Genomic DNA, 15,638 nt, shown 5'->3' on the forward strand with positions numbered 1-15,638 from the left:
AAGATTTTCTTTACACTGCCCATAAAACCGGCCACAATCCTTCTCATCCTATTGGTTCTTTAGAAACATTTTCCCTTAACTAGAGATGCTTTCCATTACCGAGGCTATGCATATGCAAGTTACATGTGCCGTTCCCTTTGGTTGAGCAAATCTTCCAAAACAGCACCTTCCAACATCGCTTTCGCAATTTTTGCACGTGCGTTTTGGGGGCTGAGGCCAGCTGAATTTGACGTGCCACAGCTATTATTAGCCCAAAAAGACTACATTTGAACCCTCTTCATCCACGGTGATCCGCCTCGGTCCGGTTTGCTTAAACCATTACACTTACGGCGCGACACTCCAGCGGTGCTTCACTCTGTCTAAATATTTGAACAACAAACTGTTGGTATCGTTAAGTATCGTACCAAACTTTTCCCCCGCCAGTTTGCTGAACTGTGATACTTCTCTTTACAGTTTTCTGTTGAAGCACAGTTTGCTGCAAGTCAGCCTGCCGTGTGTATGGGGGCACCCCCGAGTATTTACGTAGGATAAACTCACTCCGGCAAAATGGTAAATTGGAATACCACAAAAAGTTTTACGCTTTGCCTACCTTTTTTCGGTAGGAGAGAAATTCCTACCGGACACTATACGGTGTACGAGTGGGCGAATAGCATGATTTTTTAATGAATATGTTTGCCCATCTACGTTCCTACTTGCTGGCTGTGCTACGCAATAAATCAATTGTTTTAATATTACCAACAAATTGAATACTTTTAATCACATACAGCTAATATTGATCCATTAAGTACCAATACGGTTAGCATTCTTTTCATGTATATTAACACTCTATTCGCGCCAAAATTTCACTTCAAACTACCAAAAATACTTTGTACTTCGGTAGCTCAAAAACTTATCAGCACTTAACAGATTATTCAACGGGGAAAGTGAAAGAAATGCTTTACAGTAACGGTAAAGTCAGCTTGTCACCAAACCGCAACGCATTTACCAAACCATCGAAGGCTTAAATTCGATTCCGCTTGTGTCTCGGAAGAAGCCCTCAGACACGGCAGCATTTAGTGGTTTACTCAAGGAAAACTTTTCTCATTTCATGCAAATATCTAACCGTATCCGACCTGGCGGGGTGGTTTTGGGAGGAAGTGACCAGTTTCCAGTGTGTAAGCGTGTGGCACAACAAAGAGGCAGCTGGCAAATGATTTGCCACTCCAATAAACCGCATGTTCTTTTCGTACGCTTTTGATCGAAAGCATTGTGGGCGTTGTGGACACACCGGCGAAGAAAACTTAGCTTTTTCCCGCTTTATGTTATACGCCTGTCTAACCGTAAGCTTCCTCGTGAAGATGCTTCTAATCGGCACACCGCACACAGAATGAAAACCTTGAGGCAAATGTGGGACGGAAGGAGGGAAGGAGGGAGAGTAGGAGGAGATTGAAGAAAAAACTTTCCATTCTACTGCACAGAAGTTATTGTCTTTCGTAAAATGTCGCAAAGCAAACAGAAAGGAAAATCGCTTCGCTTGAACGCATTTCTTTTATTTATTTTATCCAAAAAACATAAGATCAGTACGGTTTTGCATCGTACAACCATTAAAAATATATAGCGTATCGTAACTGGTTTTGGAAATCTATTTCCGTTGAACGACGCTAGAGCGTAATACCCTATATTCAAATGGAGAAATTAAAGATCTCTTTAAGATAATTACTTTTGTTAGGAAGCATTAAAAAAACGTGTATTTAAAATCGCATGTAAATGTGTTCGTAGCTACACTGTACATTACGTGTGCCTGCCGTTTGTTAGAACGAAAAGAGAATAATAAAAACTAACGACTATGTCTGCCACTGATTGCCGGTGCCAGCCAAGATGAACAGGTCGGGCTAGCCATTAACGACACCGAAAACCAACAGACAAAAACAAAAAGTGATGCGAAAAGATTTTCCGAACAACATAAAAAGCCCCCCCACAACAATACACAGGCAAACAATGATAAATGTGTACGTGTGCAAAAAAAAAACCAAAACGCGAGTGGCAAGCAGATTGATGCGAAACAGATAAAGCAACGTCGTGTGAGATGAGAAACCGAAACAGCAACGAGGAAGAGTATACGATATGGAGAAAAAAAAACACAAAACAGATAGTTAAAGATAAATGTACACAGGAGAAGGAACGAAAAACAAAAAAAAAATTACAATACAAACACGGATGACTGCTTGCTGCTTACCCTCGCTATCTGTTTTCAGGTAGAGCTTTCCGCGCGGGCTCAAAAACGAACGATGGGGGTCGACTCTCTTCTCTGTACAACCAACATTTGGTTCCAACCATTTTATTCCGGGTTTTCCCTCCCCAGCGGGTTAACAGTAGATGGCGCAAGTGGTACATGTGTTCAAGGTGTGCATGGGTTTTAGGGTTGCGAGTGGGTTTTGTTAGCGCGTTTGCAAAAGCAAACATGTTGACCGAAACGAATGTTGATGATAAAGTGTAGAAGAAAAAGACGAAGAGAGAGAAACGTAGTGAGAGAGAGAGAAAGTAAACAAAAGCGTGAAACAGTGTCCAGTTCTGTGAAGTGGTAGGAATGTTGTTAGTGAAAACAAAGAACCATATACACTGGTCGGTATGTCGGGTATGTGTTATCGCAATCACAATGGATGTGTCAGGATAAAATACTATTAAAAAAGGGGGGTAACATAATATCTCACACAAATGCTGTACCACAGGATGGGTTAAGTTTTACAGCAACTATTGCAACATAGTCAGCGGAAGTAAATTCTCTTTATCGTGTTTCTTCTTCCGTTTAATATGATGTTGTTTTTTTCCTCTCTATTCTTCATAAAAAATCATTCCAAACCAGATTTCACCACCATGTTACCACTCGATCGAAACGGATTTCAGCAGTATGCTGACTGACTGGTTTTTTTTATTTTTTTTCGTTATTTGATCCTTTAACTCTACGGTCTCAAACAGGCTCGCAAACCAATGCTCACTAACAGGAGCAACAATGGGCGCCGAACTGTACCTTTTTTTTTCAGCTAACCGCACAAACCGAGCCCAAAAATTTGCCCACCGGGAAAATGTTCATTCATTTACCGCTTGTCCTTATTAATTTAACGCGTGATGCCTCCAATTAATTAGCTTTCGACGCTGTCCTTCACACTAGCAGCTGTAAATTAAGTCTCTGTATCGTTCTTTTTTTTGTTCCTATCTAAATCTTTCATTTGCACGTCGAACGACGCAAAAAAGAAACACCATGCTTAACATCACATTACACACAGCATTATGTATACGTTGCACGGCTGCTAATTTGTAACCTGCGGTCATATTACGTAGGCAAACAAAACCCTACTCACATGAGGCATTTTTGTGAATGTTTTTTTTTAAATGCATACCATCTTCACATAATCATACCAAATTTAAATGTGAAAAAAGGCGCTAATCCCTTATTTTTTTACACCATTTAATGAATCCCACAAAAGACCCGAAAATTGATACAAAACATGCCTGAAAACGAATAAATATATCAGTAAAACTTCTTTGGATAAATGCGAAAACATCCTAATGATTATTTCCGTACGATGGCACGACTTTTCGAAATTGGATTATAAAGATTTACAAAACACCATGCGTCTCCATCGTGAAATTAAATGCTAATATGATGCATTTAATTCATTGGCGAGTTTAACTCCATACTATTACAATACGCTAAGATTGTATGATTAAATGATACACTTTCGAAGTGTATGTGTGTGTGTGTTTCGAAAACATAGTTAAATATTGAATGGAAATAAATCATTAAGATTAAAAAAAAACACCAGGCGTCTCCACCATGAAATCAAATGCAAATATCAAATGCACTTTAAACACCATACGAATACAATAATTTATAACTGCATTATTAAATTATACACCTTGAAACCAAAACAATGTTAAATATTGGAGAGAAATGGATAATAAAAATTAACAAATCACCATGCGCCTCCATCATAAAATCATATTCAAATATGGCGCACGTTTAACTCCGTACGATTACAATAAGCTATAATTGCATGATTAAGCTAAAAACCTTCCAACTAAAACATTGTTAAATGTTCAATGGAAATGGATTATAAAGATAAAAAAACAACATGCGCCTCCATCATGAAATCAAATTCAAATATTGCGCGCGTTTCACTCCATACTGTTGAAATAAGTTATACTTGCATGATTAAATTCAACACTTTCGGACTAAAACAGTGTTAAATATTGGATGGAAATGGATAATAAAGATTTACGAAACACCATACGCCTCCATCGCAAAATCAAATGCAAACATTGTGCACGTTTAACTCCATACTATTACAATACGTTACAATTGCATGATTAAATGAGTACACCTTCAAACTAAAACATTGTTAAACCTGCTCCTGCTCCTCAATTACCAACGGAAAACCCAACGTATGTAAAATTACAAGCACAACTTACCATGCGTCTCCACCGAATCGCGCCCATTTGGAAGCTGAACGGCCGAACCGAAACCACCGAGCTTGACGGGTGCGGAGTTGTCTGCGGTTGCCAACAGGGCACAGGCGGGCCTAACATCCCGATGTATGATGTCGTTCTCGTGACAGTAGCGTAACGCCTCCAAAATTTGCCGCAAATAATGACTGAAATGAATGCATCGAAATGCCACCGCACGCAATTTTCATCCCCACCGAGATGGACGCCAAAAAAAAGAGAAAGGAAAATCGATTAGTAAACATGATTTGGTTTGTGAACCGGTAGAAAATTATCGATGGCGCACGAAAAACCCAATCGCTTTGCATTGTTTCTCCGCGCCGTGATATGCAGCGGCGGGTAGGCGGCATTCTCGTCGTTATGGTTGATTTAGTAAAATGAAATTATTTCCACATGAAAAACAATAGAATCATTAGCGCGCGCACACACACACACAAGCTTGCAAATAAGAGGGGAAAAATGCACCACTGATTTTATACGATTCGATTGCTTCACGCTAATAATGCCCATTGCACGCCGAAGCGCATAGAAAGCTTTCCTAAATTCTACTTTGTTATCGACGATACCATTTTCTATCCGTCCAAAAAAAGGGCATGTGTATTCAATTTGATAGCGCCATAAATTGGTGTAATATGGTTTGTGTGGCAATTTGATTGTGAAATATTTTTTTTTTTTCAATCATGTTTCAATTATCCCACGCTTATCTTCAATCAGTGGTCATCTTTGTTCAATCGATCAATCAATTTTAGATTTTCAACTGTAACAAAAACCGGCACAAGTAATCCATTATTGTTTTATCTGCTATCGAGCCATATCTTATCAAAAACGGCCTGTACCGTATTGATGAATTGATACTCTGTCTCATCGATTTTCCTGACTGACGCTCAATCAAACAATAATAAGATAAAAACAACACGCACGAACACACGCCTCGGTACAGATATCAGTGCGTACATCAGAGGAAAAAAACTGCAAAAAATACAAAAAGAACCATTTCTTACTTACCACGCTACTGCCTCACTGTACACAAATCCTGCCACGGCTCGGCGCACCACTTCGAAGCAAATGTCTGATCCTTCCATGCTGTCCAATGTGATTTGTTCGGGTGACGGTCGGAGGATGTGAGATTTTTCGTCCAAACACGGACCAAACACGAGCAGCAACGATAAGAAAAAAAAAAAGGGAAACGAAACGTTGTATCAGTTTACGGTAGCTTCGATGACAAAGCAAACAAACAACGACATCGATAGAGTGACGCGGCGCAAATGTGCTTTTGCTTCAACAGCTCGGTAATCAAACACACAAACCCCGCTAGGAAGTGTGAGTGTATTGGTGTGCGAATAAGAATCTTGCCAGACGGAGGCGAAGAAAAAAGCGCGCAACTCATCAATCCATTGGTGCTACGGTACGAGATCTTTCAATTCCCACCGAGCAGTATCACGATTGACAGACTGATGCTGGAAGGAGAAGCGCGCGTTTGATTCCGTACCCGGTCGGTCACCGACGGTGCTGCCTAATGCAGACACGGTAACGAAATTAAGCATGATAAAATATGATAATGACAAACGAGAACTGGTCCGTCATCATTCTGCTGCTGCTCATTGCTTAAAATGCGATGCTTCGCGTGTGCTGGAAATAAAATCGACCCAAAAACCACTCGTTTGCAAAAGCTTTTGCCGTGTTGTGAGTGGTGTTTTATCATCCCCGAAACACTACTGCCAGAACGCTACTGGTTTGGGACGCTTTCACAACAGCACAACGATTTTTCATTCACGGTGAGTTTGATAAAGAATGATTTTACAGAATCAATCACGCAACACACCCTTTACTTCATCATTACGGTGTTGGAGCTTGGGTGGCAACTTTGTAACGATTGCATAAATTATAAGCACGAAACAAGATGCTTCCAATCTACTTTTTTCCCTCGCTAATACTCTTCCAGCAATTTTGACTATTCTAACAATGTTTATTAATTACGGTAACGGTTTGATGGATGTGTACAAGATGTTAACGTTAAAGATCATCTTGCAAATGAAAAGTTTTTTTCTTCCTATTGACAAATATTAGGTTTGCGTTTTTTATTTTGCTGTCTTCCATCCAGCACTTCAATTTGCAATTCAAACATTCTGTCCGCACTCTGCACACAAGTGTGCACGCTCTTGCATTCATAACTTGTACTTCGCTTCACAACGGTTGTAATGATCTCACACCCTTTACCGCCTTTTCGTTAAACATCAGTTTTCCGCCCCTCAATCAATGTGAAGAGCTATTGTTCGATCGATTTTCAAACAACGCTTCGCTAGCGGTACCAATGAATTCTCTTCGTCAGAATACATACACAAAAGCCTCCAATACTGCGGTCATTTAACTAGTAATCCCTACCCGAAACGTGACGCTATAACGTTTTATGTTCTGCTTTTGTTTTTTGTTTTGCCCCAGACAGCTTCTTTATTAATGAACGGCTAACGAAACGGACCGAAAACAGAAAAGCACAGACTAATATTTCAACATGATGGAAAAATTACTCTTCAAATCCATTCACCAATTTGTTTGTTTTTTTTTTCATTCGTTTACGCCATAAATGATTGGGAAATGGGTGTAATTTCAAAAAACAAATAACCCCCAAAACGAAGTGGATCCGGTTTGATTGCTTCCATTGATTCGTAAGTACCGCGTCAAATTATAAACCAAACATTCGGTCGGAAATCCTTCACCAAATTTAACAACCGTACGTGACGATGGTAAGTAGAAATGGTCGGCAAATGGAAATTGACCACCGAATCGCAGCCAAATAGTACTATTGGAAAGATTTACGCTCAACAATATGGATGAATGAAATAATTTTTAGGAATGCTTTTACTTTATGAAGCTATTGCGAAAAATATCATAAAGACTTCACCACACAACTAGAGATAATTTTCAAGCACAGGGTTTTATGGTTTAGTCAAACCTGGCCCCATTCATTCTTTGTTCGAACTGGGGCTATTTTTCCTGCCACGAGCTTTTGATAATTAAATAGAAGAAATTGATTTCAACAGGTTTCAGCTCGCGCCTTACTAGCTGGCAGAATCCGGCCTGTTGAAATCAATAGCTCCAAGTAAAAAATTCAATGAGCGAAATTCAGGAAAAAGTGTGAAGACAGTCCAAAATAAATCGACAAACCCTGTAATGATTATTTTCTTTTCCGTTCGAGTTTTCCGTTCATTCTGATTTACTGAACAATAGAAAAAAAAGAACACTGGAAAGGTAGCTCGCAAATTTTATGCAAAAGCACCGGAAATTTATATTTGGTGTTGTCGTTGCTTCAATAACGAGCACACACACACACACAGTGATTCTACTTCTAGGTGACCTTTTTTGCGAACAACAACACTCCACTTCCAAAAGCAACATTTTCAACAGCAACATAATTGCAAACGCAAAGGAAAGATACAACTTTTCTTCCAAAATGCAGACATTTATATTGTTATTGAAATAGTTTTAATTCGGTTTCCTGTTTCCTTCCCACAATGGTTCTTCGTTTCCGTACTGAAAATTGTGTTTTGGTTTTAGTCCTGCTGCTAAATCTATAGCACATTATTTCGTACAAACACATCGGACGGCACACTGGACCGTTTGCCGGGCAGAAAAAGGAAAGAAACAAACATTCCTACTCAAACACCCGCCATGGGTTCATCCTGCAGTATCTCGTTGGGATCACATTCGAGCTCAAGACAGCAAAAAGGACCGGACAAAACCGCTTCCTTCCGCATTTCCATCGGACAGCAAATGATCTCTTTCACTCACTCTCTCTCTCTTCTCAATAAAATCTAATTACACTAATTCGATCAATGTTCAAAACGTTCCTATAGCCCTTGGTTGCTTTCGCTTCTAAGGTGTCCCTTCTTCACGAGTAAACGAGTTTCCCTCTCGAGCTTCCTGCAACGAACCTTAGCACACAATGGAACAATCTTGCTGACCGACCACCACCAGCCGGAAGCCGGAGGAGCACCAAAGCATCCTTCCTAACTAACATGGAACACACAAGAAACATCATCATCAAATCACTTCAAGTCTTCGGTTATTGAAGAAAACTTTGCATTCTGCTGTCGTATGGGGAAGCGTTATATGCCTTAGTCAGCGAACAAACTGTCCGGTGGCCAGTATCCGCTCGGGGCCACTTAAGATGATTCGACGGAAAATTATGCCACTGGTAATCATCTCCAAAAGTCCACTTTATTTTCGCCCCCGTCCCTCACGCCCGTCGGAATCGTTTTAAATCGATCGTCACCACTTCGGAAGATGGGTGAAGTGAACAGCGAATGTTTAAGGGCGCCAGAAAGTGAAACCGAACTGGAATGGTTGCGAAGAGTTGTGTAAAGCGATCCGAACGAAACGAGCTTGAACAACGTTGTATACCCGTTTGCTTGCTGCCACCATTGCCTACATCTATTCCTCGGTTTTGCGATCAGCATTGAGTGAAGCTTGATGTTTATCCATAATCATAAATTTAGATGCGTACGAAAGTGGGTACTTCCAGCAACGGAAAAAATATTCCAGATGCGTATCGAGCGATGCGTACAGTTATGTTCAATTCCGCTTCATGCCTACACGATTATCTTCACGCAGAAATAAAAATCCCTTACAGGAAAAAAAATGCATTAAAATTTTCCAATAAAAATAAAAACGGTAAGACCAGACTGAGCTCAAAAAGATGCAGTCGGTGTTTCAATTTAAAGCCCCTTTTTTCTTATTTAAAGAAATGGGAGTATGTTGAAAGAAAACAAAAAAGGTAGTTAAATCTATTCAAGCGAAGTGATTATTTCTTGAAATCAACATACAGTTTCAAGTAAAATAAATACTTTATAGAATTCTTGTATTTTCCTGTAAGAATTTTCTTTCTTGCTGATTTTTTTTAATTATTTGTTTAAGCTTAAAAATATTATGCGTACCATTCCATTCAGGAAGGAAAATGTTACAAAGAAGGAGTTAATAAAAAAAGTATTTTTTCCCTTTAGCATTTGTTAAAAAAATATTGTAACGAAACAGTAACCAAATAATTCTAACTCCTCCAACACGACTGTTTATCTTTTTAATATCATCATTCACTGGATCTTCCTAACTTTATCTGTCATTTCAAGCACATTCTGGTGGCATTTGCGTGTCTATTTATTACAGCTCAAATCCCCGCTGGGATACTACAACCGCGAAGAAATGGGCAACATTGCGTTGCCATTTCCATTTGCGCAAAAAAAAAACATTCATCATACTTACTACTCAAACACCATGTAGAGCATTCCTTCGGAGCTGTACGTTTCCAGCAGCTCGACGATGTGCGGATGTTTCAGCATATGACATATTGTGGCCTCTCGCTTTAAATCTGTAAGGGAAGAAAAATGTGTTAAAACAAAAATATAATGTGTCTTTAAGTGGTTTAAATTTAAAATTTTATTTTAAAATTGTTCAATAAACTAAAAGCAAAAGAAAAAGAGAACACAAATTTCCAGTTATTCCACTTTTCGATGCAGCTCTTTATAACGAGATTAAAAGATAAATGGCAACAGGAAAGATGTATAAAACAAATCTCAATTACCCGTTCCCGTTGCGACATCAACAACAATTACACAAACAAAAACGTGTTTCGCATTGTTTGTCATTTTGTTGTTTTCTACAAAATCTTTTGATCTTCAGATGGTAAACAACATCTTATTAAAATCCCACAGGTAGAAACTGACTTTTTGGGACAGCTGGAAGTACGATAGTATCTGCAGCATGCTTTTTGCATGTAAAAAGATTTGTTTTATTTGCTCTACGTTTAAGAAACGGTTGATAAGACTTATTTTTAAAATGGTTTAATACGGAAGGACTTACACCGGCGATGTTCCTTTTACAGCGATAATTTTCCCCCGTTTTTGTCTGTACATAACGGTAAGAAGAAAAACAACCACTTCAAATTTTGCATCTAAAAACGATTATTTTCAAACACGAAATAAAGCGAAAAACGTCTCATCGCAAAATCGACCCAATCGAAACAAAGGCCAGCTACAGGTTTTACGCCTTATAAAACAATGCACGGGCACCACAGCGAGGTTACAATAAACCCCCATCGCAACCGAACCGAACGTATTCCACAGGGTGGCTAAAAATTGCTTCATTTTCTTCGCAACATTATGCGCAGCGGCGGGGGTTCTCTCGAACCGGCCAACCTAATCCCGCAGGCCGTTTAAATAGAGCGAGCACACCAACAATCGTCATACCACCACCGGTGGCGTTTGTTCGCCCCCAAAAAGCAGTCAACAAGCCAAAAAGCTTGCAAGTGAAACAAAAAAAAACACCCCATGCAGCATGAAACAGCCTACGGCAGACCAAAAACCATATGCAAACCAACAAGGCAAATGGCAAAGGAGCCACACTTTACCCAAAAATAATATCATGGCCATGTAATTCAGTGACGCGCTCGTAGATCTGCATATATAAGCTGGCATGAATTCCTAAGTAGGCAACCAAAATCTGCCTCCAAAGATGGAAGGAAATAGAATCCCATGCACGTTTGGTACAGTGCAGGAGTAAACTGTTCTTCTTGAGGATATTCAAGACTTTGTTGTGATTTCCACAATATACTTTAAAGAATTTTTGTTGTCCATACTTTAATAAAAATGTATAACGTTTCTACTGAGAAAAAGCTCTTTCAACGTTTAGCAACAAAAACAGCCACAAAACATCAGAAAACCTGATGGAAGAAAAGCATTCCCATTCAATGTTGCTAAATCTACCCTACTTCATTAGTATTCCGTTACGCGAGAGTTGTGGCTGTGTAACAAGTACAACCTCTTGGTAAACTATTGACACTATTTATTATACTACACCGAGCACATACGATAGGCACACACTGTGTGTGCTCGACACCATACACCGTACGGTAGTGCCACATGACCAACATACCCGATGGAACTTTTGCATTCATTAGAACATTTTGTAGCAGGCAAACCAACCATCATCAAACCAAAAACTTCTCCACCGCCTCCACATGTCGTGTGTTGCAGCCACACATGTACAAGATTCGGTTGTGGGATTCTTTCGCACAGTGCCAAACCATTTTCCTTCCACATAAAACCATCACCGCCGCTCCACCATCGCTTGTCCGGAAATTGAATTCTTCTCAAACACATAGCAGCACAGCAAAAACCCCCCGAATGCCCGATGGCTTTGCGCTACCCGACATCATCCATCCGCCGGGCAACAGGAACGGAAAGCAACGGGAGGGGAGTTCGTGAGGAACGGGTGACGAATGGTGTACTACGTACTGATGCTGGGGAAAACAATCCCCTCGTGGTATAGACATACCAACATGTACACCACGTGTTCTTTATGGTTGCTGCATGACTTCTAGCCTCCATTTACGAAGTCAAATTATTTAGTCCACTTTACCCGTTGAATTGACGAACCCCTTTAGCGCAGGTACGAGGTAAGGTTTTGCGCGTAAAATATCGCTATAACTTATACTGCCCGTTTCATACCAGCTGTTAAACTTTGGAGAAGAAAAAAAAACCATTAAATATTCAATTTTTAACATGCTTCGTTTCGCACAACAAGTATTCGAAAGATGATATTGGTTATTAGTGATGCCTTTTTTCCCCTGTCTTTCTATCTCTCCCTTTCTTTCTTTCTCTGACGTGTTTTTAGGGCTTCGAACAAAAAAGTACTAACCGCAGGCAAATGTCAGGAAATGAGTTTATCGATCGAAGGCAAATATCTCATTTACGGGTACGGGTTGAGCTTCTTTTTTTCTAAATTTTAGGTTTGCCTTTTTTTTCTTCCTCTCCCGAAACCTAAACACTTCCGCTCTGCCCGCCAAAAACCATTGAGTACGCATATAAAATTGAGAAATCAATTCGATTTACCCTCTCACATCCACCCCGTTCTGCACAAACTTAATAATTTTGACCCCACCATAAATCTCACTTTCATCGTGAAGGTTTTTTTTCTTACACAATAAAACTGAAGAACATAATTTATGCATAGCGGCTTGTTTTGCCTTACTTTTCTACTGACTGTTTTGAACTTTTTTTTTTTTGGTTTTGCTTCAGTGATAGAATGTGCCTTTATTTTTTTATCCTTGAGCGAGATTTACGTGCTTTTTCCAAAACCCGTTTTCAACTGCTTGTTTTTTTTACAACGAGGGTTAGGCAAACACGAGATAACGCATGCACGAATTTACGTCATCAAAAGTACGACGTTTCGCTGAACTGAAATCCTTTACGATGCGTGTTTTTAGTAGTTATCAAAAGATCTTTGTTGTGCTACAACATACAACAACATGCTTATAGTGTTGTATCATGCAACATAATATTTTTCCCATCACTTAAACAGTATTCTTTTAATCATTTCAAAAATGTTGAACAGAACATTCATAACGAAAACAGAGAAAAAGCAAATAAATCATTACCATAGCTTCGTTAAAGTTAGCTGCAAACGTGATTTCCATCAGCTACAAGCGCGTCAAAGCTAGATTAAGCCACAAATTGCTAAGGGTAGAATCAGATTTTTATCCCGAGAAAATGCTTTCGTTTCGTCTTCCACTGATAAGCGAAGAGCAAATTTAATAAACAACAAATTATTTTAGTCTTTCTTTTGCTGATTTTAACATTTGTGTTTTTTTTCTCCTTCGGCTAGACGACGGATAGTGAAAAGGCTCTGGGTACAATACATCTACAGAGCAAAGAAACAACAACAAAACACAACAACAATGTGTCCATAGTCAACATTACCAGCCGGCACACATTTCCCCGCGCCTCAGTGCTAATCGAAACGAACGGCAAGCCACAGTGCATAATCTATGATAATTGCTTTCGCTTTCCCAGGCTCATCCTGTCGCAGTTTTTTCCACAAAAAGAACAGAAATACATACCAATGCAAAATCTTCACGAGCGGGAGGTTTTTTTGTGTGTGTTCTTTGCCCTTTTCGTTGCCAGACACCTTCCAACTTCCATTGATGATATCAGATGAAGCTGAGCTGTACCATGTACTGTACAGGATTTCAAATATTTCAGATCTCTTTGACCAAACCATGCTAAAACAAACAGTACAACTGGTGCGCCACGCTGGGACACGAGGCTCCCGATGCCTACTGGATCCCCCCTCAATGATGCACCGTCCTTTTATGCGATGCGGCAAGAATACTAATCAGCCGAATGGCAAATGGTGTAACTAAGGCTCACCAAGCATCCACGAGACTCAAGTAATTTTTCAACGTAATGAATTTTACGTCGATGGACACATTCTTTACACTTCACTTTCGTCTGGGGGGAGGTACGAAACACAGTAGAGCCAACGTCGGTGGCTATCCGACGATGCGGTCGGCCACGCTGTACAAAATTATTGAAAGTCTTCCTACATAAAGCAAATGACACCGAGACCGCGACACAATGAAGCGGAAAGCATTTTATCACCAACACCAGAACACATTGTAATGATTGGTGAACAGTGAATGAACAGAGGCGAAAATAAACATGCCCGAATAATGGCGCAACTCTATATTGTAATGGTGTGTATGTGTGGAGCATTGCAAATGGGCAATTTTATTTACATTTTTATAAGATAGTAAAATAAAGATAACATACACCGGTACACCGGAAGCTGACCATTTGCGTTAACGACTAATTCCTAATAGGATATGATTGATCCAAAGCAAGTCGGCAATTGTTGAAGTTTATGTTGAGTTGTGAGCAAAAGAGCTACCTCAATCGCTACGCTTATCTAATTGAGCTCGCGCTCATTATGCGCTCCTTATTTAAAAACAAGTAGCTCTTTACTACGCGAAATCAAAAACGTTAGCGCTCTTTGGACCTGTTATTGCACAGGAGTCGACGCGCTCTATGGAATGCTGATTACACAGCGCTCTTTGCTTAGACTCACCGAGGTGAGTGAGAGCGATTCGCTCAGCTCTATCTAAAAAGTTACTTGACTGTCACTAAAATCAGTAAAATCTATATATATAAAATTCTCGTGTCGCGGTGTTAGTGTGCAAACTCCTCTTAAACGGCTGAACCGATTTGTATGAAATTTTCGCTGACCGTTCGTTAGGTATGAGAATATGTTTAAAGCTATTTTTCGTTTCGCTAGGTGGCCTCTGGCCAATATTATGAGTTCTTTTCTGTTTTTCCTTCGGGGGTTTTGACAGTTATTAGCACATCAAGTAGACATAGCCATTTTTCAACACTAAGGCGCTGCTCTGGGATTTGTCGTATACGACGAACGACAACGACAAGTTTTATGGGTGCTCTAGGATTTGTCGTCACACAAACTGTCAAACAGAGAAGTACAAACGTACAAAACCAACAATAAAGCGTCCTCAAATCTGAGTTCCATTGCCTAAACTTGTTAGAATGGCCGCTTTAATTAAAATTCAGTTAAAAATGATGCACATTGGACAACTTGTGTCCATTTAATTTCTGCTGCAACAATTTGTTCTGTTTTGACAACCAAGATGCACGTTTTGAAAGATGTGCCTACGACAAGTTTTACGAGGTTTATAGAAAAAACAAATTGATTTGTATAACGACAGATGTATGATCATGTTTTACAGGATTTGACAGAGCACCTTCATACAGCTCCATACGTTTGTATTTGTCGTTCGTCGTATACGACAAATCCCAGAGCAGCGCCTAATAATGTTGAACATTACTGAAACGAAAATATTCTAACGGACAAATCAATCAAAGTAGGTACACATGACGATTTATTTGTGCAATTTTATTCAATTAAATGTAAAGTGAGTGATAAGTAAATAAAAAGCAAGATAAGGAATCTAAAAAATTAAATTAAAAAATTAAAAATTAAATTAAATTAAAAAATTAAAATTAATTTAAAAATGTTGTGTAGTGATGGTCCTCCGCATCATAAACATGGTGCAATAAGTCCTTCGTTTTGATACGTACAAGAAGCCCAAGCAGCTCAGGAGTTGTTCGCAGTTTTAATTACTGTTCACTATCACATGTTAATTTTTTTTCCTCAAAGGTATATTCGGCGATACATGAACTAGCCCAGAATGCTTTTGGTGATAGTTTAAAAATACTTCATACATCGGATCAACAATTGATGCTTCTTTTCAGCGAATGCATGCGTCGGTCATCGTGGGAAGGGCCCATGAACATGGTTCAATAAGTCCTTCGTTTTGA

General features: G+C 39.4%; 1 protein-coding gene across 4 annotated transcripts in view; it reads right to left on the reverse strand.

Annotated features, from left to right (window-relative positions):
- LOC125760998 (peripheral plasma membrane protein CASK) overlaps window positions 1–15,638 on the reverse strand; it is a 229,278-nt gene that overhangs the window by 173,612 nt on the left and 40,028 nt on the right. For all 4 annotated transcript variants that reach the window (XM_049421716.1, XM_049421713.1, XM_049421714.1 and 1 more), the window contains exons 3-6: window positions 9,736–9,841; window positions 5,488–5,565; window positions 4,450–4,631; window positions 2,216–2,287 (exon numbers count right to left, since the gene is read on the reverse strand). In XM_049421716.1, the coding sequence (XP_049277673.1) occupies window positions 2,216–2,287; window positions 4,450–4,631; window positions 5,488–5,565; window positions 9,736–9,841 (438 nt within the window). The remainder of the gene's footprint in view (window positions 1–2,215; window positions 2,288–4,449; window positions 4,632–5,487; window positions 5,566–9,735; window positions 9,842–15,638) is intronic.

The sequence above is a fragment of the Anopheles funestus genome, chromosome 2RL (assembly GCF_943734845.2).
Source record: "Anopheles funestus chromosome 2RL, idAnoFuneDA-416_04, whole genome shotgun sequence".
In the NCBI taxonomy this organism is placed as follows: domain Eukaryota; kingdom Metazoa; phylum Arthropoda; class Insecta; order Diptera; family Culicidae; genus Anopheles; species Anopheles funestus.